This window comes from Lolium perenne, chromosome 2 (assembly GCF_019359855.2).
Source record: "Lolium perenne isolate Kyuss_39 chromosome 2, Kyuss_2.0, whole genome shotgun sequence".
Lineage (NCBI taxonomy): Eukaryota > Viridiplantae > Streptophyta > Magnoliopsida > Poales > Poaceae > Lolium > Lolium perenne.
In genome coordinates, this window is record NC_067245.2 from 303,206,272 (window position 1) to 303,233,391 (window position 27,120).

Below are 27,120 nucleotides of genomic sequence, written 5' to 3' on the forward strand. Positions count from 1 at the left end.
ATGGGTCCATAGCAGTAGCTAGATGGTTGTCTTCTCCCCATTGTGCTATCATTGTCGGATCTTGTGAGCTGCCTAACATGATCAAGATCATCTATCTGTAATTCTATATGTTGCGTTTGTTGGGATCCGATGAATAGAGAATACTTGTTATGTTGATTATCAAAGTTATATCTATGTGTTGTTTATGATCTTGCATGCTCTCCGTTACTAGTAGATGCTCTAGCCAAGTAGATGCTTGTAACTCCAAGAGGGAGTATTTATGCTCGATAGTGGGTTCATGCCTGCATTGACACCTGGGACAGTGACAGAAAGTTCTAAGGTTGTGTTGTGCTGTTGCCACTAGGGATAAAACATTGATGCTATGTCTAAGGATGTAGTTGTTGATTACATTACGCACCATACTTAATGCAATTGTCTTTTGCTTTGCAACTTAATACTGGAGGGGGTTCGGATGATAACCTGAAGGTGGACTTTTTAGGCATAGATGCAGTTGGATGGCGGTCTATGTACTTTGTCGTAATGCCCAATTAAATCTCACTATACTCATCATGATATGTATGTGCATGGTCATGCCCTCTTTATTTGTCAATTGCCCAACTGTAATTTGTTCACCCACCATGCTGTTTATCTTATGGGAGAGACACCTCTAGTGAACTGTGGACCCCGGTCCAATTCTCTTTACTGAAATACAATCTACTGCAATACTTGTTCTACTGTTTTCTGCAAACAATCATCTTCCACACAATACGGTTAATCCTTTGTTACAGCAAGCCGGTGAGATTGACAACCTCAATGTTTCGTTGGGACAAAGTACTTTGGTTGTGTTGTGCAGGTTCCACGTTGGCGCCGGAATCCCTGGTGTTGCGCCGCACTACATCCCGCCGCCATCAACCTTCGACGTGCTTCTTGACTCCTACTGGTTCGATAAACCTTGGTTTCTTACTGAGGGAAACTTGCTGCTGTACGCATCACACCTTCCACTTGGGGTTCCCAACGAGCGTGTGCTTTACGAGTCATCAGTGCCCGTCGCCCCCGCCAGTGTCCACCATATATAGCCACGGCGGGGCGGGAAACGGCGTTGGCGCACAGGGCATTTCCCGCGCGCGTGAAACACCGGTGAAACTTGCCAATGTATTGGGCACGCGCGGGAACGATCGTCATCGCGCGGGAACAGTTAATCGCCGGTGGCAGTCCTCGACGGGACGTGAAACGCCATTAGCGAGCTTGACGATGTCCCCGGATAAAATATGCGTCCGCACCGTTGGAGGTACCCCAGACGCAAACGGACATTTCGGACGTCCGAAATGCGTCGGCCCGCTGGAGATGCCCTAAGGAAAACGATTGTATTCCCCTGGGGGATCGGGCTCACTGCAGCCTCCGGACGCGCTGCGTCGGATCAATCATCATCAGCCAGTTGCTGTTTTCCGCGCGTCCTCCTCCCTCACCGTATACTTCTTATCCTCTTCTCCTGTTTCCGTTGACCACGGGAGAAACAAACAACGCTTCCTCCCCATGGCCGCCGGCCTTGCTCCTCACCTCCCCCTCCCCCTCCAGCCTCTCCCCTCCCTCGCCGGTGCTGCCGCGCCCTCGTCTGCCCCCGCGCGAGCTCCTCCAAGCACTGCTCCCGTCACCGAGTCGAGCTCCGCCTCGGCCTCCTCCGCACGGGACGCCACCTGCACCCGACAGCCGCCATTGGTCCCTCCCCGCCCCCAAGGACGACGACCGACGCCACAACTCCCTCGTCCGCCCTCATGGAGTGGCGGCTCGAGGCAACTCCACCGATGGGCGAGCCTCCCCTAGGCGCGGTCGTCGGTTCCCCTGACGCCCTGCACGTACAATGCTCCGAGGTCAACCCCCTGCCTAGCACCATGGCCTCTAACGAGGTCGGCTTGGCTGGCGAGGTAACTCCGTGCAGAGGTGTTGCTGGTGCTACGAGCACCTCCGTGCGCTAACCCAATGCGTTTCTAGATGGTTGCTACCTTAGGCCTCCAGTGTTGCTATTGATGGAGGCTGGTTTTGCTAACTTAATCCTCCTTGCTACCGGCTGAGGACACCATTTTGCTATTGGTATACGATTGCTTTGCTACCTAAGGCCTTAGACGTCAGGTGTTGCTATTGGCGGTTCTAGGTGTTGTTGTCTTGGGTGGATGGAGTTGCTTCAACATTGGACGGTGCTGATGCCCGGGCGAGGTCTCCATTTGATGTATTCGAGGATTTGCAATATATAAATAATTTTTTTGCTACATAATTTTTATGGTTTCGCTACAAATGGAAAAAATGTTTGCTACTGAGGTCTCCGGCGAGATCTCTGGTGAGTTCTCCGGCGAGTTCCGCGTCGATGTCTCCGACGATATCCATTTTTGCTACAATAACATAATTTTTTTGCTACGCGCTCTCCGGCGAGGTCTCCGGCGAGGTCTCCAGCGAGTCTCCGGTGGTCTGTCCGGCGAGCTCAGCCTCTTTCTTCTATTTCGTGGGTGAACCGTTTTTTGCACACTGAAGCAAAAAACGGAATTTTTTTTACTACCCGACAGTAAAAAGGACACGTGTCAGCACGAAAACCAGGGGTCTGGAAAATCAAATCCCCCGTGGGATTCCTAGCACTGTCCTTCTCTTAAGGGCCGGCCAGTGGCCTGCTGTGATGGAATTGAGAGCCCAAGAAAGTGTGGAAGAAGCAATTGCCTGCTAGGCTGCTAGCCGTGTGTTATGGATCAAGCCCTTTCCGTCCAGGACGTGCCAAACGGAACGTTATCCGCTCGCACGTAACACAACCCGATCATCATCTCTTCCGTGTCCGGCTCGCCTGAATTCTCGCGAGCTATGCAGCAGGGCATGCTCACCGCGTGCAAGCCCTGCGCCCAGCGGCCGGCGGCGCTCCTTCTCCCGAGGCCTTCGCTCGCACGAGCTTTCCCCTGCACCCCCGCAGGTTGATCCATTGCTCTCTACAATAATATCATCAGCTTATAGTTTCATCGCTGCAAGCCTGCAAGTAGTAATTAACCCACTCGTGCAGCGATAGCGGAAGTGGGGCAGAGGAAATTGGGGGCGGCGTCGCGGCTGGTGGTCAGGAGGAGATGCCAAGAAGAGAAGCAGCAGAGTGGCGGCGGCGGCGGCAAGCCGGAGAAGAGGACCTTCCTTAGCCTGGAGGAGGCCGGGCTAGTGGAGATGTCCGGCCTCAGCACCCACGAGCGCTTCCTCTGCCGACTCACTGTAAGTCTGTAAGCATGCAGTCAGTCGTCAAGCTGAAGCTCAACATGTTTTTCCGGTTATTACAAACATGCCACTCACGTTTGCTGCGATTTCAATCCTCCTTGATAAATGACAAGTACGTATATACTCATATGATTCCCCAGATATCGTCGTTGAATCTGCTGAGGGTGATCTCGGAGCAGGAGGGGATGCCGATCGAGGACCTCAACGCTGGCCGCGTGTGCGACTGGTTCCTCAAGGACAAGCTCAAGCAGGAGCAGAACATCGGCTCCGCTGTCCTGCAGTGGGATGACCCCGCCGTCTAACTCCGCCCACCATCTCGGTTCAATCTTGCTGCTCTTTCCGGCACTTCATCCACACATGTATAAACCCCCAGCCTCCCGCAACAGGAAAAGAAAACTACTAGATGATCGAGGTTGCATCGGGGGCAATGCGCGCGATGACAGGTTCATCTAATTAATCATCTATGCGAGACAGCTGTATACGCGATTTGCATTGCCGCGCATGATTAGCATCTAGTTTTTGGCTCTGTAACATTGTACTTCCCACAAATATAATGCATACATGGTTCATTGCCTTTTGGTGGATTGCACTCATTTCTTCAATAAGGACCATTTATTACGTACAAAGTTTTAAGCTTTACACCTCGCCTTTGCACAACAAAAATGTACCCAGCCATACAACATCCAAAGTGCTAAATAAACAACAGAATACAATGCCACAATACAAGTAAACATGTGTGAAACTGAATCGCCGCCTAAATAGGTGGAGGTTCAATCCTGAGATTATGTTGTCACTCATGTTGAGGAATAAATTTCTTCGTCGTGTCCTCCTACCGTGTAGACACCTCCGTAAATATGATAGGTCATGGTTCTCTACACGCTAAAGAGAGGTCATAAACGGAGCAAAGTGGTGCACCGGTAGATAACCTGCAAAAAAAATGTTGACACCTTATCATTTCTATATAGCCAAAACAACCAAATTATGGCAAGCACTCCCGCCTTAATAAGTGCTTTGAACCTATGATCCATCCCACTTAGCCAATTGTCAAAAATATTGGCAACGCTACGTGGCGTGTATAAGGTAGAACCTATTTGGATTATTGGCCATGTAGATCTTGCGAACTGGCATTTGGAAGAATAAGTGTTTTACCATCCCATCATGATAAAAAAAACACACTATTTTACTTCAAGCAAGTTATGTTTTGCAAGGTTGTCCTTAGTGAGTATAAACCCTCTACGAAGATACCATATAAAAATCTTTGTTTTCAGCGGTATCTTCACTTTCCAGATCTTCTTATTACTAACGACCAGCTCAATAGGCTGGATTAGCGATCTTTACGTAGAACCCACTAAGATTTTTTTTATTCTCATTTAGGTTCTAATGAAACTCATCGAACCCTTGCGTTAATTGGATGAAAGCCAAATGTTAAAGCAATGAATGTCAAGATGCAAGCCTAGGCCAAATAAGATCTCTTCTGAATGTCCCATTCCGTGGAAAAGATTCTAATGCCTTAGCTAAAGTATCACATTTGTGATCAACAATGTTGTATAGAGCTGAACAATATTCCAGGAGCATGGTATTTTCTAACCATTTATCCTCCTGAAACCTTAATAGAAAAAAAAATCATGTGGGAAAAGTGTCTCTTCATTGTCATAAGGCTGGCCCAAAATTGTGAATCCCCATATTTTCAACATACTCGAGATATCACACTTGAGCCAACATACTTTTTCCTTGGGATGGTTTGTCATACCCCATCTTCGGTAAGTAGTCTGGAACACAATTTACCCATAAAGGCCATGTTCTTAACGTTAAGGTCATGAACACCATGCCCTCCTTGATCTCTTGGGCGACAAACAACACTCCATTTAGTGGGTCGGTATTTCTTCTCCTCACTATCTCTTTGCCAAAATAATCTTGATCGAAAATAATCCAATCGATGCACAAACTCTTTTGGGTAACTGGAAGAAAGAAATCATATACAGTACCATATTTTTTAAAATTGAATTAATAAGAACCAATATTTCTAACAGAGATAGTAGTTTACCTTTCCAACTATTCAAACACCTTTTCAGTATTTCCTTGGCATGTTTCCATTCCGCATTTAGAACTAAGTTGAGGATTTATTTTCTTTTGGTTCATTAGAATTAGAGTCCCACGTCCTTAATTTGATTGGCACGTCATCCTTTTGCTTAGGTGGCACTACATGCTACTGTATCATGAGTAATGCTGACATGATTTGCAAGAAGAATAATTAATTCCGGTATTTATCCAATGACAATTGGCCACATTTTATCCGTAGGTCTAGTACAATAATTTTTTTGTTTAGGTGTGATCAATTCTCAGTCAAATGAGAACTAACTTAGTTCTAAGTTAAATAATGTCATCAAATCCGGTTGCAACCCATATTGCAACTCATTATTATCACAAATCATAAAGCAAATTTAACGTTCTGGAGGCATTTTTCCTAGTTTCAGTCTTACTTAGAACTAAAAAAAATAAGTTGTAACCTAACTTGGAACTGGAAAATAAGTTATAACTCAACTTGCAACTCAAGTGCACGAACTACGATGTAAATCTGACGATGTAGGACTTAATTGAAAACCTAGTTAGTTCCCAACTAGCAAAACCCTTTTTCACCATGAAAGGCACAAGGGCCTCCACTTGAACTTTTTATTTTATCAAAGCAAAGGGTGATAACTCCAAGGTAAATACAAATAGAGGAAAGAGAGACACGCACATCGCAAGGGTGCATGATCAAAGACCCATATGAGGTTTATTGAACATAATTGTCTAGTCTCTTCTATAAGATTAGTTTTTTGGTTGAACTGACGCTTAAGCATATGGTATCAAACCTATAAGGTCAAATCTATAAGATTATGGGCTGTATTTAAAATAAATATTAGAGGCCTGCCTAAAAAATCCAACGATACACGTTTAAGGCCCACGAGAGATCTAGAAAATGCCCACCGGCCTAGATGTGAGGGGAGCTATTGAATATAATTTTCTATTGTCCTCCATAAGATCAATTTGTTTGGTTAAAATGGCTAGAATATGCAATTTCACAAGGTTGCTAGATCGGTGTTTTGTACACAGTAATACACACGGGCTCCTAAGCCAGATGTCCACGTCGCCACACATGCCTTCAGGAAGCCGCGCCAGAGCATGACATCGTCCTAACAACATTTTCGGAGGTGAGAGGGCGACGGATCTACCCTGTTGAAGACAACACTATTTCAGTGCTTCAAAGCTGCCATTTCTAGTCCGTAAATTTAGTCCGTAGATGTAGGATTATTATTGCTCTTATGGTACTGCCAATGTGAGAGACAGAACCCTTAGCAAACCCAGTAGAAACCAACAGACATGCCCTGGATGGTGCTTTGGTGGTAGTCAGATCGTGCAGAATCAAACATCTGAAAAAAGTGGCTGTTGCTGAAATAAATAAATAAACAGAGTTGGAAAATTCTAAATTAAGTTAGGTTGGACACAGAGTGTCATGACAAAATAAATAGTCTTCTGTTGAAACCCACTGGTTGGGGAATCTCGATTGAGGGCACATGCACATCAATCCATCACAGAAATTGTTGATAAATATTCGCATTTTCCCACATGATTCAGCTGTCGGCCGGATTCAGTACGGCACCCACAAACCGGGCACTTTTCTTCTTGTTTTTCAAGATAGTGCGAGACACGATGTGCGATCAGGGCTAGGTAGCTGGCACATCAGTCATCAACTACTTGCTTGATTCACACGATCCAAATAATTCATCAATCTGCAGAACACCAAACAAAAACAAAAACCTCTGAATTGAACAAGGACCCTACTCCAGCGCTTCACTCGTTTATAACCAGTTAATTGCCTCAAGGCTTGGGCATCCAAAATCCCACATCCCTAGCCTAGCTAGCACGTCCCAAGAAGAGCTCAAAAGCTCCAAGAAACTGTGAGCCAAGGTTTGTCAATGGCTGGGGGAGGCGGAGAAAGAGAGAAGGTGAAGTTGTTGGGTGTGTGGGACAGCCCGTTCGTGAACAGGGTGCAGATCGTGCTGAACCTGAAGGGCATCTGCTACGAGTACGTGGAGGAGGACCTCCACAACAAGGGCGAGCTCCTCCTCGCCTCCAACCCCGTCCACAAGAAGGTACCCGTCCTCCTCCACGACGGCAAGGCCATCCCGGAGTCGCAGGTCATCGTGCAGTACATCGACGAGGCCTGGTCCGGCACCGGCCCGAGCGTCCTCCCGGCCGACCCGCTCCAGCGCGCCACCGCCCGGTTCTGGGCCGCCTTCGTCGACGACAAGGTAATCACCACCTCGCGCTCTTTGTTCTGGTCATCCTGTGTGCTCAAAGCGACCGACGAATGTACTGCTACTGCAGATTGGGTCCCCGTGGTTCACTATCCTGTTCGCGCGCAAGACTGAGGAGAAGATGGAGGCGGCGGCTCGGGCCATCTCGGCTATGGAGACGCTGGAAGGCGCGTTCAAGGACTGCTCGGTTGCCGTGGGGAAGCCCTTCTTCGGCGGCGACGGCATCGGGTTCGTCGATGTTGTGCTCGGCAGCTACCTAGGGTGGTTCCTGGTGATCGAGACCATGATCGGCGTCAAGCTCATGGACGCGGCGAGGACGCCGGAGCTGGCCGCGTGGGCCGAGCGGTTCAAGATGGCGGATGCCGTCAAGGGTGTCCTGCCTGAAGATGTTGAGAAGGTGCTCGCGTTTCTGCAGACGTTCCTTGATTAGGAGCGCTCGGAGCAGTTTGGACATTCGCTTGTTTCCTTTCGTGTGGGGCTGTAATCGGCCATGACAAAACAAGATTAATAAGAGATTTCTGCTAAAGAAGATTATGCATATCGTTTCTCTCGCACAGAGGTCTCAATGTTCAGGGATGGAAATAATTGAAGCCAAAATTTATCCCAACACATACCTAAGGTTGCAACTTAGCTCCTGAAAATGATAGCACACGAATGCTCTAAGATGAGCTAAATAAAATGCTTCCTGAAGAACAAGCTCCTCACTGAAACAGGTTTCCGCTCGCTTTATAAATAAAGTCACATGGCCGAACCGATACATCGTGATGGAGGGACCTCCTACAAAGCAATTCAAAGATGAAAGATAAAAAACAGACTAGAAGCCGCAAGCTCCACAACACACCCAAGACATATGCCTCCTTGTGAAACCGCCAGACTTTATCGCCCCGAGCCCACCAAGCTATCGCTGGAAAGGGCTGCATGCCCTCTCACTCTGAACGTGGAGCGCTGATCTCGCTAGCTGACAATGAGTACCAAGATTGGAGAAAACTAAGTTGTGTGTAAAGGATAGGAGGCCACCGAGAACCCCCCACATGGAAGCCGGAGTGCACCGAGAAAGGATCCGAGCATGTCCACTGCTGCCAACACGATGGTACCGAAAGGGACCAAAGCTCCACAACGATGTCCCAAGATGGTGACGACGCCACGCGTGATGTTGCTGAGATCGATATGTTCAAGGTTATCACCCAGAGCTCTCATATGGGTAGGGGTGTAAAAGGATAGACGACCCTGAATCTGTTTTAAGTTAATATCCACATCCGATTTTAAAGAATTCGGCTGATAAGGATATCTGATTTTGAAGTGATGCTCCGAATACGATATATGATATGGTATGGCATGTGAATATGGATTATCTGAAATTTAATTAAGATAATCTGAAGGCTTTAAACCGGATAATCTGATTGTTGAATCAAAAGCCAAACCTAATCTCACAAAGTTAGTACCAGATTCATTTGGCGAGCAATTTAGCTCTAAATTTCTATCAATACTTGAGTTTTAGCGTATTGTGTCCGTTTTTTCTTAACTGCACAAGACTTGAAAGTTCAAATCTCTCTCAAGATTTCAAGAACTATAACTATCTAGCAATAAGAGCATATATCCGACTTTTTTTCCGGTCTGAGTTCGTCCCATTTCTGATTCGAATTCGTAGTCCGGTATACCCGCATTCGAACCAGAAACCTATCAAAATCCGCTCCGATCCGAATCCGAGCAATATATGGTAAATGATATGGTATAAGCAAAATCTGTTCCGATCCGTTTACACCCCTACATATGGGGTAGGTACCATAGCAACACCCCCAAGAGGGTCACAACACCCACATACATCGACATATTGGTGCACAAGCGTTGGGATTTCGCCCGAAAAAACCTCCATGCCATACCACAGACCCACGTACCACCCGCTGCCATAAAACCTGACCTAAAAGACGTGATCTGGATCCCGCCAATGCTTAAGCACCACCAACACCAGGACTCTCCACCACCCGCTCGTGACCATCCACATGCCCAAAGAGAAGAGGCACCATCGCATCTACATCGCTCGTCAGAGAGACCACGCAATCCACCCGCTGGGCCATTGCCTGGACATCCATGATCTCACACTCGCGTAGTCTAACATCAATGATCCCACACTCGCGTAGTGGCAGGCACCACCATAGAGAGTCGAAGAACACAAACGATGAGGTCTGCATCAGATCCAGACCCACCTAGTCTAGATCCAGCCGAAACTTGGGAGGTGGAGTTGCGATGAACACGACGGCCATGGCAGGAGAGCATGTCGAAGGTCACCTGATCTAGGCCCGCGCGGCCTAGATCTCTGGTGCCCTAGCCACAGACAGCTAGGGGGTGGGCGCCAACCACACCACTGCCAAGATCGTGCACAATAGAGCATTGCATACCTAGATGGACTCACATATTATGGGCCGCTCCACCCTAGCGGCCGCAGCTTGCCGGCTACTGCTGCCGCCCTCGCGTAGGCTACCCCGCTCTTCACCTTCGCCACCACCGGCAAGCCTCACCACCACTCGCAACCAACTATCGGGACGAGATCTTCGAGCTTCAGCAGCGTAGCCCCCCGCAGCCAATACCACGAGACCGTCCAGGCTTTGACCGGCGGCTCTCGCCGATGACTGCGGGAGAGGGGGGCATGGGGAGGCTCGCAGTGAGCATGTGGAATCGCCCGTGCCGCGTTGGGGGGGGGGGGGGGGGGTCAACCAGGACACGACAGACAGGAGCAAAACCTCAGCTCGTAGTGTGGGATGACCCTGCCATCCCCACCATCTTGGTGCTCCTTCCGACAGTTCTGTTCCCAGCACATACCTCCCATAACTGACAAAAAAAATTCTGTGAAATGATTGAGAGTCGGACGAGATGATGCTCATGTATGATAATGTTTTGATGATCAAGAGGGACAACTATGTAGTTGCACGACTGCATCACCCTACTCGATGGACATCTGCTCCGTCCCAAAATATAAGGCGCCTAAGGTTTAGTTAAAAGTCAACGTTTTTTAAGTTTGACCAAGTTTATATACAAAAATATAAACATTTACAATACTGAATCAACATGAATAGATTCACCATAAAGTATATTTTTTTACTATGTCCATTTGACATTCTAGATGTAAATATATTTTTCTAAATATTTGGTCAAAGCTAGTAAAGTTTGACTTTTGACCAATCCTTAGACGCCTTACATTTTGGGATAGAGGGAGTACATGTTAGGCTTGCCGCTTGCATTGGATGGATAATGGATTTCATTGAGCTATGAATTTCTCTTCTTCTGTTTCATCAGAATTTCACAACATTCTGTCCTAATGTGAATTCGACAAAAGATGAAAAGCAGTACACGGAGAAAAAACCAAACCAGCCTTCAGAACACACACACACAAGCGTTTCGTCGAATACCTGCTCCGTGCAATGCGTAGGTTCTGCACCATCCCGCGCGGGCGGCGACCCTCGCCGTCCGCCGCCGGGGCACCCTACGGCGGCCACCACCAGCCGCTCCCGCCGCCGGAGTGGATCGAGCCATACACCGACCTGGCGGACCCGAGCCCGTACACCGCCGCCTCGGCCGCGCCGCCCACTCCGTCTCCCTGGCTCCCGCGCGTCGTCTCCCTCGTCCTCCGCGCCCCACCCGCCACGCTCGCCGCCGACCTCCGCGCCTTCTGCAGCACGTTCCTCCTCCGCCTCTCCCCCGCCTTCGTCGCCGCCGCGCTCCGCTCCCCGCAGCTGCTCCCGCACCCGCTCCCGTCGCTCCACTTCTTCCGCTCCCTCCCAAACGGCACCGACCTCGCCGCCCACCCCGACCACCTCCTCGCCTGCTACGTCTCCCTCCTCCACTCCTTCGCGCAGTCCCGAGAGGCCACCCCGGACGCCGCCAACCACGCGCGGCAACTCGTCGCGGAGCTGCGCGCCCGCGGGGACGCCGTGCTACAGCACCTCGCGCCGGCGTCGTCCGCGTCGCTCATCCGCAGCCTCGCGGCTCTCGGCCTCGCCGACGACCTGCTCTGGGCGTGGAGCGCCATGCGCGCTGCCGGCGTCGAGCCGTCCAGGCTGACCTACAACTGCCTCCTCGACGGCCTCGTCAACGCGGGCCTCCTGGACACCGCCATCAACGTGTTCGACGCAATGTCCACGGAGGACCGAGTCCGTCCCGACGTCGTCTCCTACAACATTCTCATCAAGGGGTACTGCCGCGGAGGGAGGGCGCAGGACGCGATAGCGCGGCTCGATCACATGAGGGAACGGGCGGGGGAGCTCTCGCCGGACAAGGTGACATACCTCACGCTGATGCAGTGCCATCACGGCGAGGGCACGTTTTCGCAGTGCGTGGCATTGTTCCAAGAGATGGAAGAGAGGGGGATGGGGAAGGACATTCCGCAGCATGCCTACGTGCTGGTGATCGGCGCGTTGTGCAAGGACGGGAAGCCGTTTGAGGGTATGGCCGTGTTCGAGAGAATGCTCAAGCGCGGGTGCCCAGCAAAAGCGGCCATGTATACCGCGCTAATTGATTCGTTGGGAAAATTCGGTAGGGAGACCGAGGCAATGTCGCTCTTTGAGAGGATGAAGGCTAGCGGGCTTGAGCTCGATACCGTCACATATGGAGTGATTGTTAACTGCTTGTGCCGGTTTGGGAGGCTGGACGACGCACTTCTATGTTTCAGGAATTGCGTAGAGAAGGGTGTTGCGGTGAACGCCATCTTCTATACCAGCCTGATTGATGGCTTCGGGAAAGCTGGAATGGTCGACCAAGCACAGGAGCTCTTCGAGGAGATGAGAGTCAAAGGTTTTGTGCCTGACTCACATTGTTACAATGTTCTGATTGACGGGTTAGCTAAAGCAGGAAGAACGGATGATGCTTGTGCCTTGTACAAGAGAATGGAAGCTGATGGCTGCGATCAGACCGTTTACACGTATACCATACTAATTGATGGTTTGTTCAAGGAACACAAGAACGAAGAGGCGCTGAAGTTCTGGGATGCGATGATCGACAAGGGGATCACCCCCACAGCTGCGGCCTTCAGGGCCCTTGCAAATGGGCTATGTCTTTCCGGAAAATTCAGCAGGGCGTGCAGGATACTGGATGAACTGGCTCCTATGGGGGTGATTCCTGAGACTGCCCATGAAGATATGATCAATGCTCTGTGCAAGGCTGGCAGATTCAAGCAGGCCTGCAAATTGGCAGATGGCATCGTATCAAAGGGCCGTGAGATACCTGGGAGGGTCCGAACGATGATGATCAATGCGCTCAGGAAAGCAGGGAATACCGATCTGGCTGTCAAACTGGTGCACAGTAAGATAGGCATTGGGTATGAACGATCTGGCAGCATCAAGAGAAGAGTGAAATTTCAGACGCTGTTTGTATGAGCTGCAGATGGTTTTCCTCAAAGTTTTGAAGATATGGAGTCATCAAGATGTGCCGAAGATTTACTGAATGTGAGAAGACAAATCATGGGATACATTGACCACGTTCTGGACTATGTTCTGGAAAGCCTCCCCTGGCCATGGGGAATTTGTTGGCATTTTTCAGGAGGCAGGGAGCTTAAAACTTGCCAGTTTTGAACAACCGAAAGGAAATAAAATTACTTGGTACACGAGTCTCATGAACTACTGAGAAATGCCTGCTATCATAGCACCAATGATGGTGATTCATGAGATTGACTGCATTTTCTTCAAAGAAAAGAGAAAGCGAGAGTATATCTCTAGACTGAAAATCATGATCCCTAAGCAACGGTGTATCACAAAAGCGGTGGCCTGTGGTGCTGGTCTGCTGGAATGCTGGACACTGGCTCTCCACTCTCCGGTCTCCATCTCTATGAGTAGAACACCAAACAACATACATACATACATTGCATGTGACTATTATCAGTAAAAAAATTTGTCCCGCTCCAGATGCTATACCCCTGGGGGAAACCCCAGTCAACTGATCTCTTAGAGCAGATTCTCAGTAGTGATCAGCAACTTTGTTATATATTACTAAGATATCCACTATGTGGTGAAAAACCGATTCACTGGCTTCATCGAACCAGTTCAACACATATTAGCAAGTTGATTCATGGGTGTCAGAGAGAAAAGCGAATCGCATTGTTGCTCTGGTTCAGAGGAATCTATACATGAAAGGTTGGCCAACATGGCATGGAGAAACGGTACAGTGATATTGCTCTAGTCACCAAAAGTAAGTACATTCAATCTTTTTTTCTTAATTGTGGGCCAAGAAAACATTGCAGCTAAATGAGACGGATTTCAAAGTCTGCCATATTTTATATGAACCGGCTCAACATAGTGGATGGTGTTAGAGGTTAAAAGAAAGATGAGGCCACTTGGTGCTTAAGTTCATATCTCTAAGTTACCATGTAGCCATTACAGAAACTGTAAGTTTTTCTAGATGTAGCCATTACATTAAAGTGAATTATATTAAACCTGTTCATCAGAGATTAAAATGCTTTGCATCTGCATTTTGTTTTGAATTCCTTCTACATGTAGCCACTACATATACCATACACCATCTCTAGATGAACCAGCACATCTTTCACCCAAGAAATGGGAAAATAAGTAGGCACCAAATAAGTATGGCATACAAACATGATGAATATAGAAACATATTTTATTGCTCAAACTTCAGGCATGCTCTCAGGTATTTTTGACAAATCTAGCACTTTGGCAAAGCTAACTTCCCATCTGATCCCGTCAAAACTATTTTACTGCGAGCTACTCTGCAAGTCCAACTGCTCAAACATCAGCATTTTCGTCTGATTTGAGTGGCAAGCGCATGGGACATCACCTCATGTGCAGAAACTGAAGAACGGCAAGCCAGGATGCGGCCGCCTCTCGAAGAAGCCGTGCCGCACCAGGCTCTCCCTCAACACATGCCGCGACGGATCTACAGCTTGGCCGCCTCCTGAAGCGCCGACGCCGGCGACCAGTCTGACCGTGCCGCTCCTCACGTTGTAGGCCACCACGCCGCGTTGCATGCCGACGACAACATGTCCTTCGTCGTCACCTGCCGCGAGCACCAGTCTGTAGGCTTTCCATGGCACCTCGATGCGGTGCCGCCGTTCCCACCTCTCCTTTCCCGTGGCGGCGGCGCCAGCGTAGCCGTCGAGCGCCCAGAGGTCGATGAAGAGATGGCCCGGCTCACACGCCATGAGCGACCCATCAGCGGCGAGCAGGTTGGAGTTCTTCTTCTGGGTCACGGGCGGAGGAGGCATCCGCCGGAACGTCTCGGCCACGGTGTCGAAGGCCACCATCTGGCCAGAGAGCCCGGCCTCCATGTGCTGCAGCCAGTGCAAGTGCCCGTGAAGAACAGCCGGCGTCATCAGGTTGTGCAAGCTTCCGAATTCATGGCCGCCGTGAGAGGCGACCGCGACGGTGTGCTCTATGGGCGTGGCTTGCACGCCCAGCCTCCGTGGCACGTCGGCGCCGGCCGACAGCACGCAGTAGTACGCCGTAGTACTACGCCTCTCGCTGACATAGTACAGGACCCGGTGCTCGCCGGAGGGCTCGTGGAAGTAGAAGCCGGACTCCCTGTGCTCCTCCTGTCCAGCGTAGCCGCTCGGCCGCGGGAGGTCGCTCCACTGACGCGTCGTAGGGTTGCAGATGAGGTACTGCTCAGGCTCCACGCCGCCGACGCCGAGCAGGAGGAGGCCGTCGCACGAGGCCAGCAGAGGGCAGTACTGTATACTCCCTCCGTGCAGAAATGTAAGACGTCGGGGACGTTTTCCGACCAGGTGAAAAAGTAGCAAAAAGACATCGATACCCCTATCAAAATTTTGAATCCCGATCTCGATTCTCCCGTCGTCTCCCACCGGAATCGATCCTCCCCGGCCATCTTCTCCTCCAGGCAGCTCCTCCCCCACCGGAATCGATCCTCCCCGGCCATCTTCTCCCCCAGGCAGCTCCTCCAGCTCCTCCCCCAGGAGGAATCGATCCTCTCCACCAGGCGCGCGTGGCCCAGCTCCGATCCACCAAGCGCGCGTGGCCCAGCTCCGATCGATCCCCTGTTTCATCGCAAACGATCCAGGCCTTCGCGTCCGGCTCCGACCGGTACCGATCGATCCCCTATCTCGTCGCCCAGTGTACTCCAGTCTAGCTCCAATCATCCATCGGCTCGTCGCCCGGCTCGCCGATTGTTGCGGTTCCGGAAGCTCGCCGCCGTCCCTAGCCGAAGCTCGTCCGGGGCTTCCCTTGGGGGCGCTAGGGTCGAGCACGGAGGTAACCAAGAGGCACCAGGGCACGGAGGTCACAAGGACGCCGGGGCACGGAGGTCACAAGGACGCCGGGGCACGGAGGTCACAAGGACCCCGATTGCGGGCAAAGCACTACTTCTCGCTCATCGCTGCGTACAAAGGTCGGCGAGGTCGCGCCTGTAGACAATGGTGCTTCCAGATCTCAATTTTAGTCCACCTGAAGAACAAGATGAGGATGTCAATCAACCAGGTACTGAACTACTGATCAGCACACGTCAATGAATTTCTAGCAATTCTGTCATAACAAGCATCAGTAAAATAAGTGGAAATGATGAGCAATATTCTACAGTACAACATGATCTAGCAACAGTTGTATCTATTCTATGTATAGCAGCACATGTTCATTGCTTACATGCATAGGACCCTCAAATTTTTGCAATGGTAAATGCCGTGGCAGATCCGATCAAAGCACCATATAGCGAGCCGCTGACCTGCGTCACAGATAATGGATTGAAAATGCAGCAAATAGATCGAGATTCTAATACCAGTATAAGTACTTGATATGGACATAGTTGTGTGTGTCTTACCATTATTTATCTCTTCGAATTTCTGCTGAGCACCCGTCTTTATTCTTGTCAGGGTGATATTTTAATGAAAAAGAAGAAGCAAAGAAAGCAAGAGGAAGCTCGAAAGAAAGAAGAAGCAAAGAAAGCAAGAGAAGAATCGAAGAAAGCAAGAGAAGAAGAAAAGCAAGAAGAAGCTCGAAAAAAAGAAGAAGCAAAAAAAGCAAGAGAAGAAGCAAAGAAAGCAAGAGAAGAAGAAAAGTAAGAAGAAGCTCGAAAAAAAGAAGAAGCAAAAAAAGCAAGAGCAAAGAAAGCAAGAGAAGAAGCAAGCAATCAATCTAGCAAGCGCAAGAGAAAAGAAGGAAATCATGCAGAAGGAGATCAAGAAGAAATACCTACAGCAGAAGCAAGCACAAGCAAAAAGCGTAAGCAACACAAGAACAAACAAGCACAAGCACAAGTAGCTACATCAGAAGTGGAAGCAAGCTACAGGAATTTGTTAACTGAATTTGTTGCAAGCAAGCAGTGGAACGCTACTGGAATTTGTACCTATTGATCTTCAACCATTGACACCAGAAAATGCAAGCTACTGGAGTACATTACTGTAATGCTACTGTATTGTTGTTGTTACACAAACTACTGCTCATGCTACTGTACTGTTGTTGTTGTTACACAAACTACTTCTACTTATTGGTGTTGTCAGATTGTAAACTTGAAATAATTGAGGAACCTCAGCCAGGGTTATTCTTAGTGACAATGACACCAAGCAATCAAGGAGTAATGTTTGTTAATTCAGTTAACTATTGTTGTAATGTTTTTTAAGGATCAAGTATTGGTACACTCCTACTGTGCAGGAGTAGCTACTCTCCCTAAAGAGAATACTGTTCTGAAACAGCAGCCAAACGAAAATGAGTTTCAGGGAAAAATAAGTTCCATGAAAAGGAGTATAAAATCTACTGTACTTGGAGTATTCGCCAAAACATGATCATAGTAATAATACACAAATTGACCACAGGATGCAAACGTTTTCAGTATCTTTTCCCTGGTTATTATTTTGATTTTATTTATTAAAATTTGCATGGATAAAAGTTACTTGCAAACTATAGCATCCCATGGAAGGTGCATCCCACAGCAAATCATTGAGTTAAATAAGTGCAGAGACAAACAAGGAATAAAAGTAATTGCAGCCTGATAGAACTGAATAATAAAAAGTCAGAAACCTGGCAGTGCTACAAAATCAGAAACAGGTAAAATGCAGCAAGACGCAATGACAGGACATGCAAAAGATGGAGCTATTCTCCATCAGGAGTATGTCCTTCAAAGGGCAAAGAAATGCTGGATTGCTGACCGCTAGTTGGCCAAAAGCTATGCATTGACCTGAATCGTTCTAGTAGGATGGAAAAGACGGTCGCAGTCTTGCAATTTACAAGAAATTCTGTCCAGGCCTTACCCCGACCCGATGTAATAATATAGCTCATCAACGCTATCACTGATATTAGAACATTAATTTGGAACCACTGGCTAAGCATGTTTACAGAGCATGGATCAACTTAATTGAACAACTTACATAAGATTAGAGAGTTAATTTGGACGCAGTGTTAAAATTGTTTCTTGGGAAATCGGCAGCAATCGTATGGGAACGAAATCATGCATAAAACGGCAGCTTTCTGCATCAAGCTAGAAGCAAGAAGCATGAGCACTCACGTATAGGATGGAGAAGAAGACGCCGCGGTCGGGCCTGCCGTCCCTGCCGACGGGCACGACGGCGGTGACCCCGCGTCCGCCGCACCTCCCAGTGAGCATCTGCGAGAGCGCGCCACCGGCGCCAGGTCACCACCTGCGCCCTGCACAGCGAGATTAACCAACCGAGTGGTGTCAGCTCCTGAAAACGAGCAAGGCGGATTTCTGACGGAGCGAGGAACATACTTGGGTGAAGGCGGCGAGTCGGCGGCGGTGGGGGAGGGGCAGTCGGGGTCGGATGTGGATGCGCGCTTGCGGTCGGGGTCGGAGCCCGGGAGGCGCAGGGTGAGCGCGGTGTCCTCGAAGTCGAGCCCCGAGGCGGCGGAGGACTCCGTGGAGCTCCGCTCCGTCTCCACCGACATGGCCGGAGGAGTTGGTGGCGCGGCGCGGGCGGGTTTGTCGTTTGGCTCTCCGGTGACGCAGAAGCGGTGACTTGACCTTGACGGCGGCGACGGCGGGCGCGGACCAGGCGGCCGGCAGGCCCTCGAGCTTGGCGGGGCCGACCGTGACCCCCCGGCCCCGGCTACCTCCACACCACCATGCCGCCCTCCACCTCGTCACCTCGTCACCTCCTGGGCTTTGTAGCTCGACGCAGAGAAGTGTGGAGGAGTTCCAGCGCCGGCGGTTGGCCGGATCTCGTGGCCACAGCCTCCAGCATCGACAGATCGGGCACCACTGCTCACAGATCTTGGGGCACCGACGAAAAATACGATCTTGAGCGGACGGAATCCTCCAGCCCTTTAGGGAGAGGCGGAGATTGAGCGAGGCGGCGTGGGCGGGGACGGCACGGCGGCGGCATAGAGCGCGCCGTGTGGGTGCCTGGCAGCGGCGTGTGGAGAGCGACTGCGGCTGCGCTGTGTGCGGTCGGTGGCCATGGGAGGAGCGAGTGAAGCGACAGCGCAGTGCGAGTGCGGAGGGGTAAAATGGGAAAGTCCAAAGATTACGTAGCGTAACGAAATTTTGCCGTGAAACCGCCGACGTCTTACATTTCTGCACGGAGGGAGTACTTCTGTAGGTCCGGGGTTCGGCCATCAAGGGGTGGCGCGCGACAGGACGGCGCGGCCCACCGGAGACGGCGACGGCATCCAGGGCCAGCACCTGCCGGCCGACGCCGTCTGTTACGGCGGCGGTCGTTCGGGTGTACAGGAGCACCTCGAGCGGCCGGCGGCGCGCGTGCTCGGCGAGGAAGGCCGGGCATTTGGTGATGCGGAGCCACTCCTTGCAGACGGCGCGGTAGCGGAGGACGGACTTGGCCGGCAGGCGGACGAGGATCTCCGCCATGAGACCCTCGTCGAGATGAAAGTCGTCGCGCATCTTCTTCAGTTGATCCATTGAAATCAATGAAACTTGAAACTTTTTCTTTTTGCGAATCAAACAAGGAAAACGCTGTATATCCCCCGGGGAAACGAACGCTCTCATCCTCCGCATCCTGAGCGCGCCACGCGTCCTCCTGGTGGAAAGCAAGCGGGAGCAACGTGTGTGGGGGCCACCTTGTTTCTTCTCCGCACGTCTCTCTCTTATCTTTTCTCTTCCCCATCTCCTGCCATTCCCCTTTTCTTATTTCTGTCCTTTCCGATGAACTCCATGAGAGGTACTCGCCTTGTGCTCTCTGACCTCTACCTCCACGAATCCACGCAGAGAGGGATTATCGCCGCCGCCGGAAACACGGCCGGCGTTGACTTCGCCCCCGCCACTACATGCTCCACATATCCCTCTCCCTCTAAGCCTGCTGCGACAAGCTTCAACATGGCCAGATCTCCCGTCACGCGCGCGCCCTGCTCGGACACACCGTCGCCGGCGTTGCAAGAGGAGGCGGTGAGGGTTCGTCGTCGCCCGCTGCTCCCCATCTCGGCGGCCGGACGCCGCCCTCCCTTTCTTGCGGCCCTCGCTCGCATGCGGGACTTGGCGACGGGATGTTGCCGCAGCGCTCACCAACGCCGCTACCTTTGGCGACCGAAGGCTGCGCCACGGGCGGCGGCGCTGCTGCCATGGGTGGTCGGCGTTGTGATCTTGCGAGCGCACACCGCCGCCGCTACTTTGGGCGTCCCGGCTTTGCTACTTTGGGCCTCCGGCTGCTACCACGGCGGCGGGTGCTGCGCCACGAACGGCCGACGCCGCTGCCATGTGTGGTCGGCGGCGTGATCTGCGAGCGCACGCCGCGCCGCTACCTTGGGCCTCCGGCACTGCTACCACGGGCGACCGCGCTGCTGTCATTGTTGGTCGGCGTTGTGATGCGCAAGTGCACACTGCGGCCGCTACCTTGGGCGTCCTCTTTGCTACTTTGGGCCTCGGTCTGCCGCTTTGCCTTGGCCGGGCGGCGTCTTTGCCCAGCTTGCCACAGACAGTTGGACGGTATTGCTTCGGGAGATGGCCACATCTTCTACAAGCCCTCCGCCATGGCTGCCCCGTTCTTTGCCGCAAGTCGTTGGGCGCTGTCGCCAGCGATTCAGTGTTGCTAGCTTTGTCGCCGCGGGTGACCGGCGCTTCTACCACGGGCTGGTCGACGGTGGTGCCGCGGCTGCCGCGTTGACCGACGGTGGTCGACGATGCCGTACTCACGGCGGCGGAGATTCCTCGCAGAGATTCATCGCCGGCGGCGATCTTAGCTCGACGAGACTACGAGGGTCACGGCGGACCTGTGTGCGAGCGAGAGAGCGATGCTGCGAGACAGAGCCAGAAAAAAATTTTGCGGTTTGATGTAAGTGGGATGCGGGATTAATCGTGTCGAATGCCTGGGGTCGTGGACACGTGTCAGCCGTAGGAGACGGGGGATCGGGGTTTCCGATCCCCCGGGGGACGCTCAGCACGACCCATCAAACAAACCTAAAACTAGGCTGCCAGGCTTGTACTACTATTTAAGAGGCACTGCTATGATTGTACGTATCATACACGGGAACGGACACGTCTCAACCAGTACCGATCTGATCTCGTCGTGAGAATCGGTCGGACAGCTAAGAGCATCTGTTTCCAGCCCGAAATCGGACACTAGTGAGAACCAGCCCGTTGTCGATGGTTAGGAGGGCAGTGCAATACTCATCCTACTAGAGTTTAAATTTCAGATTTAATATTTTAATGTTTCATAAAGGCGAAATATTCTTTAGTGGGAGGTGATGTTTTCATTGACAGCGAGGTGTCTTGGTGACTTCGTTAATCTCAAGATCCGTCGGATCAGTTTTTCGACGCAGTTTCTTGGAGGTGCGTATAGGGGTAGGGTGTACGTGCGTGCGTTCGTATGGGTGAGTGTGTGCGCGTATGTATGAACGTCTTTGATTGTACTGTGTTTCGCAAAAAAAAATCAAACACTAGTTAGCACTTGATAGATGTTATTTTCAGCCTGACGAGACCTAGTTTTTTAGCAGAGAACCCACGGTCGTTTCCTAGAACGAGTTCAGCCAAAAGAAAAACACTAGTTTTCGGCTAATTTTCGTCAAAATAGAATACAACACAAAATATGAAAAATTATGATATTGTTTGTCGAGATTTGGCATTATTTCAATAAACCAAATAGTATAACAAACACAATATAACAAGTACAACAAATCATGGTGCACTAGCTCTTGCTACACCCTTGCGAATACCTGCCATGACTCCGTTAAACGAATGAGTTCACTGTGGGCGCGTTTGGTAGTCTGGCCGCGCTTGGCTCGCATCGGGCTAGCAATTTTTGGCCCGTTTGGTTGCCTAGTCCGAGTCGCGTTGTTGCACGAACCGGTTCTCAAAACAGTCTCGGGCTAGGCCCTGGAGGAACGCCCAGTTCGGCAGTTTCCAGCGGTGTAGGAAAATCTCCAAGGTGGATGATACAAAAAGGAATCTTCGATGCACGCGCGGAGACGGGGATGGAGATGGCGGGAGCTGCGGCGCGCATCGGCGAAAAGCGAAAAGGGGGGCGAGAAGGATTATGCCACCTCCAACCGCGCACATCGCCTATTTCTACCCCCTTCTCCACTCCCACCACCCCCCCCCCCCCCCCCCCGCCAAATTTTGAGCTCCTCCTCCCATCGGCAAGTAGGTAAGAGGTGCACGCATCTCTGGTCGGCGATGGTGCCAGCGGCGGCGGCGACGACGACAACTACATCTTGGCGGCTACATCCACTTCTTGGTGCATCACATTTTCACCTTTGGCGATGACTATAAGGAATCCCTTATCCCGGCAACACGGTTATGTTTAGATCTCGGTGAGCAGTTCTCAGATCTTAGCTCGGGTTTGGTCTTGTAGCCGGGGTTAGTCCGGATTGTGCTGAGCTATCATGATCTTGCTAGGTTTCGTCATTTCCGGTTGCTTGTTTGTCCCAAATGTGCTGAGCTACCATGATGTTGGTAGGGTTTGTGTTGTTCACAGTTGCAATGAACTGCTTGTCTGATTTAGGATGATGTTGGTATGGTTTGTCCTGTCCACTTTAGGCATGTCTTTGCTCTCAACTAGATTCACTTTACATGTACTACGATCTATGTAGGACTCCTTCTGTGATGACTTTAGCCAGGCGCTTGTCTGCGTTGGGGACTCTTAGATCCCTTCGCAAGTTTCTGATTCACAGCCCCTGTTTGACTCGAAGGTGGCGGTCACCTCTCTGCCGGCCGTTAATGGGCATGTGGCTGACCTGATGGCTCAGGTAGCGGCAGGGGTCGTGGCTACGTTGGCCGCCATAAAGAAGAACAAGAACTGCAGGGAAGCGGACATGGCCTTGAAGGTCGCACAGAAAGGGACCGACACCATGAAATGGCTTCCATTCATGTCCACCTTCGTCATGGAGAAGATGTGAAACTTGATCAAGATCGGAGTTAGGACGGACAACGGATTCAAGGAGGTCCATCTAACTGCTGTGGCGAAGGGCATGTATGAACAATTGTGTCTCGGTGTGCTCCACTCAGGTTTACAACCACCTCAGGAAGTGGAGGCAGAGGTGGATCACCATTAGCAGGCTCCGCGATCTTAGCGGATCTCAGTGATGCGAGGATACCAAATGCATCATCCTTGAGGGTGAACACTACTGCGGGCACATCGATGTGAGCACACTTTATCCACCTCACTAACTCTTTTCATCAGCGACGATCACAAATAACATTATTATCCCTTCATATCGTAGGATCGCCGTAAATAGCCACTACATATACCATAAATCATCTCTAGATGAACCATTGCACACCTTTCACCCAAAAAATGGGAAAATAAGTAGGCACCAAATAAGTATGGCATACAAACATGATGAATATAGAAACATATTTTATTGCTCAAACTTCAGGCATGATCTCTGTACAGTATAGCGTAAGGTATTTTTGACAAATCTAGCACTTTGGCAAAGCTAATTTCCCGTGCTCTTTATAGCGTAAGGTATTTTATTGCGAGCTACTCTGCAAGTCCAACATTACTGTCATAAAAAATATTTTCCAAGTGCCTAACATTGACAATAATTTCATCCATTTGGGTCACCCCCTTATCATACCAGGGAAAAATAGAAATGCTGCTTATAAATTTGTTATAGATAAGTTTAAGCTAAAACTTTCAACTTATAAAGCTGATCAACTCTCGCATGCAGCAAGATTAGAGCTTATAAAATCAGTCTTCTCTTCTATCCCTGTCTATTACATGTCGAATATTCTCTTCTCTAAAAAGTTTCTTGCTCAAATTAAAGCCATCATTAGAAACTTCTGGTGGACGGGTGTTAGAGGAGAAAGCAGTTCTTGGAAAGATATCTGCTGCCCGAAAAATGAAGGAGGTCTTGGTATTAGGAACCTACAGGCCATGAATCAAAGTTTGCTACTTATGACCACTTGGAGGCTTGCGGATAATAAGGAAAATTTTCTTTACTCAGTGCTAAAATCAAAATATTTTCCTGATTCCTCAATTTGGAGACCAAATGTTAATACTCCTAAGTCTGCCTTTTGGGCCTCTATTCTAAAAATCCTCCCTATTCTTAAAGAAAATGCTTTCTACCAAATATCCACAGGTCAAATCTCTATTTGGAGCTCGCCTTGGTGTGAAGGTTGGAATAATATTTATGATGCTCTAATAGTTCAAGACAACAATTTTGTTTATCCAGCGCAGGTCAAAGATCTTTGGTCCCCAAATCAGAAGATTTGGAATACTAATTTAATAGACTCACTCTTTCAGGAACCGATTGCAACCTCCATAAAGCAAACAACCATTATTGATTCACAGGAAGATGACATACTTTGCTGGAGATTAACTCAAAATGGGAAATGTAACTCCAAGTCAGCTTATAAAGCTTGTATTCAGCGGCTTTACGAACAAGGGGGAGCCAAGACCAGCCCAGGTAAGTCACCAAACAACGCAGCTTCTCAAACTTATATGGAAAAATAAAAATATCACTCCTAGAGTTCAAACTTTTGGATGGAGGTTACTGAGAAAATCCATGCCAACAGGAGCCAGAGCAGGTAAATACTCCAAATATATAAGCAAACTTTGTTGCAGGTGTGGAAACGAAGAGAATGACAATCATCTCTGTTTCTTATGTCCTTTTGCTAGAGCGGCCTGGTTCTCTAATCCTTGGTATATTAAAACTGATCAAATTTTACAGCCTAATAGCTCTCTATCTCAAGTCATACTGAATCTGATCAATATGAATCATCCTTTCGGATCCATAGAAAACATTCTTACCGTTCTTTGGTGTATTTGGAAAAATAGAAATGACTGTCTTTTTAATAAAAAAGAGAATCAGCCATCCCAGATTATTCACATGACTAATGCTATTAATAAGAATTTAGAAACAATCAATGTTGTGCAGGAAATACTTGACAGGGATGATGCATCAGGAATAGGAGGAGGATACAACAACTCAGCTACAACCCAGGGTAATCAAGTGATGACTCAAGGTCAATCTTTAAAAAATGATAGAAGATTTACTCGGATGCGGCCTGGAAAACAAAGAAATCTCTAGGTTCACAGGACTTGATTACCACTGGGATTGGCATATTCTGTCATCTTCAGAGGAATGGAATCCAGGAAAAAATTCTCATTCAAGCTTCCACTACAACGGCAGTGTCTTCTCCTCTTCTTGCTGAAGCAATGAGTCTAGTCCTTGCCTCCCAAATTGCTGTCAAGCTGAATGTTCATGGAGCCACATTTTTGACAGATAATTTAACTCTAGCAAAGGCAGCGACAGCAACTACGATCACTGATAATCAAGTTCCTTGGGACTTAAGAAATCAGATCTCGGAGTACCAGAAGGCATCAAAACAAATAGAAGCGGAAGTATATCATATCAAAAGAGATCTTAATGGAATCGCTCACGATTGTGCTCAACAGGCAATTAGACAGGATCAGTCTATGCCCATCTTTAGTTGTTCAAATTCAGCTCACTTAAATCTTCATACGTGTCCTGTAGCTTCCTCTCTTTCTATCTTTCAACCTCTGGGTATTGTATGGCATGATGTAAACTGTTTATGAGCTGAATGAAAATTTGGCGCCTCCAACGCCCTCCCTTGTTCAAAAAAAAAAAAACATCAGCATTTTCGTCTGATTTGAGTGGCAAGCGCATGGGACATCACCTCATGTACAGAAGCTGAAGAACGGCAAGCCAGGATGCGGCCGCCTCTCGAAGAAGTCGTGCCGCACTAGGCTCTCCCTCAACACATGCCGCGACGGATCTACAGCTTGGGGGCCTCCTGAAGCGTCGACGCCGGTGAGCAGTCTGACCGCACCGCTCCTCACGTTGTAGGCCAGCACGCCGAGTTTCGTGCCGACGACAACATGCCCTTCGTCGTCACCTGCGGTGAGAACCAGTGTGTAGGCTTTCCACGGCACCTCGATGCGGTGCCGCCGCTCCCACCTCTCCTTTCCCGTGGCGGCGGCGCCAGCGTAGCCATCGAGCGCCCAGAGGTCGATGAAGAGATGGCCCGGCTCACACGCCATGAGCGACCCGTCGGCGGCGAGCAGGTTGGAGTTCTTCTTCTGGGTCACGGGCGGAGGAGGCATCCGCCGGAACGTCTCGGCCACGGTGTCGAAGGCCACCATCTGGCCGGAGAGCCCGGCCTCCATGTGCTGCAGCCAGTGCAAGTGGCCGTGAAGAACAGCCGGCGTCATCAGGTTGTGCAAGCTTCCGAATTCATGGCCGCCGTGAGAGGCGACCGCGACGGTGTGCTCTATGGGCGTGGCTTGCACGGCCAGCCTCCGTGGCACGTTGGCGCCGACCGACAGCACGCAGTAGTACGCCGTAGTACCATGCCTCTTGCTGACATAGTAGAGGAGCCGGTACTCGCCGGAGGGCTCGTGGAAGTAGAAGCCGGACTCCCTGTGCTCCTCCAGTCCAGCGTAGCCGCTCGGCCGCGGGAGGTCGCTCCACTGGCGCGTCGTAGGGTTGCAGATGAGGTACTGCTCAGGCTCGACGCCGCCGACGCCGAGCAGGAGGAGGCCGTCGCACGAGGCCAGCAGGGGGCAGTACTGTATACTTCTGTAGGTCCGGGGTTCGGCCATCAAGGGGTGGCGCGCGACAGGGCGGCGCGGCCCACCGGAGACGGCGACGGCATCCAGGGCCAGCACCTGCCGGCCGACGCCGTCTGCTACGGCGGCGGTCGTTCGGGTGTACAGGAGCACCTCGAGCGGCCGGCGGCGCGCGTGCTCGGCGAGGAAGGCCGGGCATTTGGTGATGCGGAGCCACTCCTTGCAGACGGCGCGGTAGCAGAGGACGGATTTGGCCGGCAGGCGGACGAGGATCTCCTCGACGAGACCCTCGTCGAGATGAACATCGTCGCGCATCTTCTTGATTTGATCCATTGAAAATTGAAATCAATGAAACCTGATTTTCTTTTCTGCGAATCAGTCAAACCGAAAACTAGGCTCCCAGGCTTGAGGCTTGTACTATTTAAGAGGCAATACGGGAACGGACACGTCTCAGCCAGTCCCGATCTGATCTCATCATGAGAATCGGTCGGACAGCTAAGAGCATCTGTTTCCAGCCCGAAATCGGACACTAGTGAGAACCAATCCGTTGTTCGATGGTGGAGGGCACTGGCATCCTCGTCCTACTAAAGTTTAAATTTCAGATGTGATATTTTGGTGTATCATAAACGTGGAATATTTTTCAGGAGGAGGTGATGTTTCTGTTGACAGCGAGGAGTGTGTGGTGACTTCGTTAATCTCAAAATCTGTCGGATCAGTTCTTCG

At 50.3% G+C, this 27,120-nt stretch overlaps 6 protein-coding genes across 6 annotated transcripts; 3 read left to right on the forward strand and 3 right to left on the reverse strand.

The window, feature by feature from the left end:
* Positions 1 to 2,701: 2,701 nt before the first annotated feature.
* LOC127337016 (uncharacterized) lies at positions 2,702 to 3,806 on the forward strand. Its single transcript, XM_051363879.2, has 3 exons — positions 2,702 to 2,926; positions 3,014 to 3,210; positions 3,354 to 3,806. Exons 1-3 carry the CDS (start codon positions 2,821 to 2,823, stop codon positions 3,513 to 3,515), a joined length of 465 nt encoding a protein of 154 aa, XP_051219839.1. The 5' UTR covers positions 2,702 to 2,820; the 3' UTR covers positions 3,516 to 3,806.
* A 3,175-nt stretch (positions 3,807 to 6,981) lies between these two features.
* LOC127337015 (probable glutathione S-transferase GSTU6) lies at positions 6,982 to 8,049 on the forward strand. Its single transcript, XM_051363878.2, has 2 exons — positions 6,982 to 7,505; positions 7,582 to 8,049. Exons 1-2 carry the CDS (start codon positions 7,170 to 7,172, stop codon positions 7,939 to 7,941), a joined length of 696 nt encoding a protein of 231 aa, XP_051219838.1. The 5' UTR covers positions 6,982 to 7,169; the 3' UTR covers positions 7,942 to 8,049.
* A 2,839-nt stretch (positions 8,050 to 10,888) lies between these two features.
* Positions 10,889 to 13,171, forward strand: LOC127337012 (uncharacterized). The gene has a single exon (XM_051363875.2). It carries the CDS (start codon positions 10,928 to 10,930, stop codon positions 12,875 to 12,877), a length of 1,950 nt encoding a protein of 649 aa, XP_051219835.1. The 5' UTR covers positions 10,889 to 10,927; the 3' UTR covers positions 12,878 to 13,171.
* An 864-nt stretch (positions 13,172 to 14,035) lies between these two features.
* Positions 14,036 to 19,359, reverse strand: LOC139835863 (uncharacterized). The gene is made up of 2 exons (XM_071825748.1): positions 18,433 to 19,359; positions 14,036 to 15,703 (listed from the first exon to the last, which is right to left on the reverse strand). The coding sequence occupies exons 1-2, from the start codon at positions 19,329 to 19,331 to the stop codon at positions 14,293 to 14,295; spliced, it is 2,310 nt and encodes a 769-aa protein (XP_071681849.1). The 5' UTR covers positions 19,332 to 19,359; the 3' UTR covers positions 14,036 to 14,292.
* LOC139836186 (auxin-responsive protein IAA1-like) lies at positions 15,781 to 18,957 on the reverse strand. The gene is made up of 4 exons (XM_071826779.1): positions 18,186 to 18,957; positions 16,284 to 18,103; positions 16,109 to 16,187; positions 15,781 to 15,913 (listed from the first exon to the last, which is right to left on the reverse strand). The coding sequence occupies exons 1-2, from the start codon at positions 18,359 to 18,361 to the stop codon at positions 17,932 to 17,934; spliced, it is 348 nt and encodes a 115-aa protein (XP_071682880.1). The 5' UTR covers positions 18,362 to 18,957; the 3' UTR covers positions 15,781 to 15,913; positions 16,109 to 16,187; positions 16,284 to 17,931.
* A 5,318-nt stretch (positions 19,360 to 24,677) lies between the features above and the next one.
* On the reverse strand, positions 24,678 to 26,772 carry LOC127337013 (uncharacterized). The gene is made up of 2 exons (XM_051363876.2): positions 25,506 to 26,772; positions 24,678 to 25,438 (listed from the first exon to the last, which is right to left on the reverse strand). The coding sequence occupies exon 1, from the start codon at positions 26,728 to 26,730 to the stop codon at positions 25,507 to 25,509; it is 1,224 nt and encodes a 407-aa protein (XP_051219836.1). The 5' UTR covers positions 26,731 to 26,772; the 3' UTR covers positions 24,678 to 25,438; position 25,506.
* Between the last annotated feature and the right edge of the window lie 348 nt (positions 26,773 to 27,120).

Bases quoted from the DNA above. Each gene is read 5' to 3' on its own strand.
- LOC127337016 (XM_051363879.2), top strand. From the start codon at position 2,821: ATGCAGCAGGGCATGCTCACCGCGTGCAAGCCCTGCGCCCAGCGGCCG. The intron at 2,927-3,013 runs GTTGATCCATTG...CCACTCGTGCAG, and splicing joins TTTCCCCTGCACCCCCGCAG to CGATAGCGGAAGTGGGGCAG. The intron at 3,211-3,353 runs GTAAGTCTGTAA...ATGATTCCCCAG, and splicing joins GCTTCCTCTGCCGACTCACT to ATATCGTCGTTGAATCTGCT.
- LOC127337015 (XM_051363878.2), top strand. From the start codon at position 7,170: ATGGCTGGGGGAGGCGGAGAAAGAGAGAAGGTGAAGTTGTTGGGTGTG. The intron at 7,506-7,581 runs GTAATCACCACC...CTGCTACTGCAG, and splicing joins CCGCCTTCGTCGACGACAAG to ATTGGGTCCCCGTGGTTCAC.
- LOC127337012 (XM_051363875.2), top strand. From the start codon at position 10,928: ATGCGTAGGTTCTGCACCATCCCGCGCGGGCGGCGACCCTCGCCGTCC.
- LOC139836186 (XM_071826779.1), bottom strand. From the start codon at position 18,361: ATGTCGGTGGAGACGGAGCGGAGCTCCACGGAGTCCTCCGCCGCCTCG. The intron at 18,104-18,185 runs GTATGTTCCTCG...CTCGCTGTGCAG, and splicing joins GACTCGCCGCCTTCACCCAA to GGCGCAGGTGGTGACCTGGC.
- LOC139835863 (XM_071825748.1), bottom strand. From the start codon at position 19,331: ATGGATCAACTGAAGAAGATGCGCGACGACTTTCATCTCGACGAGGGT. The intron at 15,704-18,432 runs GTCACCGCTTCT...GCTCGACCCTAG, and splicing joins GTCGCCGCCGTCAAGGTCAA to CGCCCCCAAGGGAAGCCCCG.
- LOC127337013 (XM_051363876.2), bottom strand. From the start codon at position 26,730: ATGGATCAAATCAAGAAGATGCGCGACGATGTTCATCTCGACGAGGGT.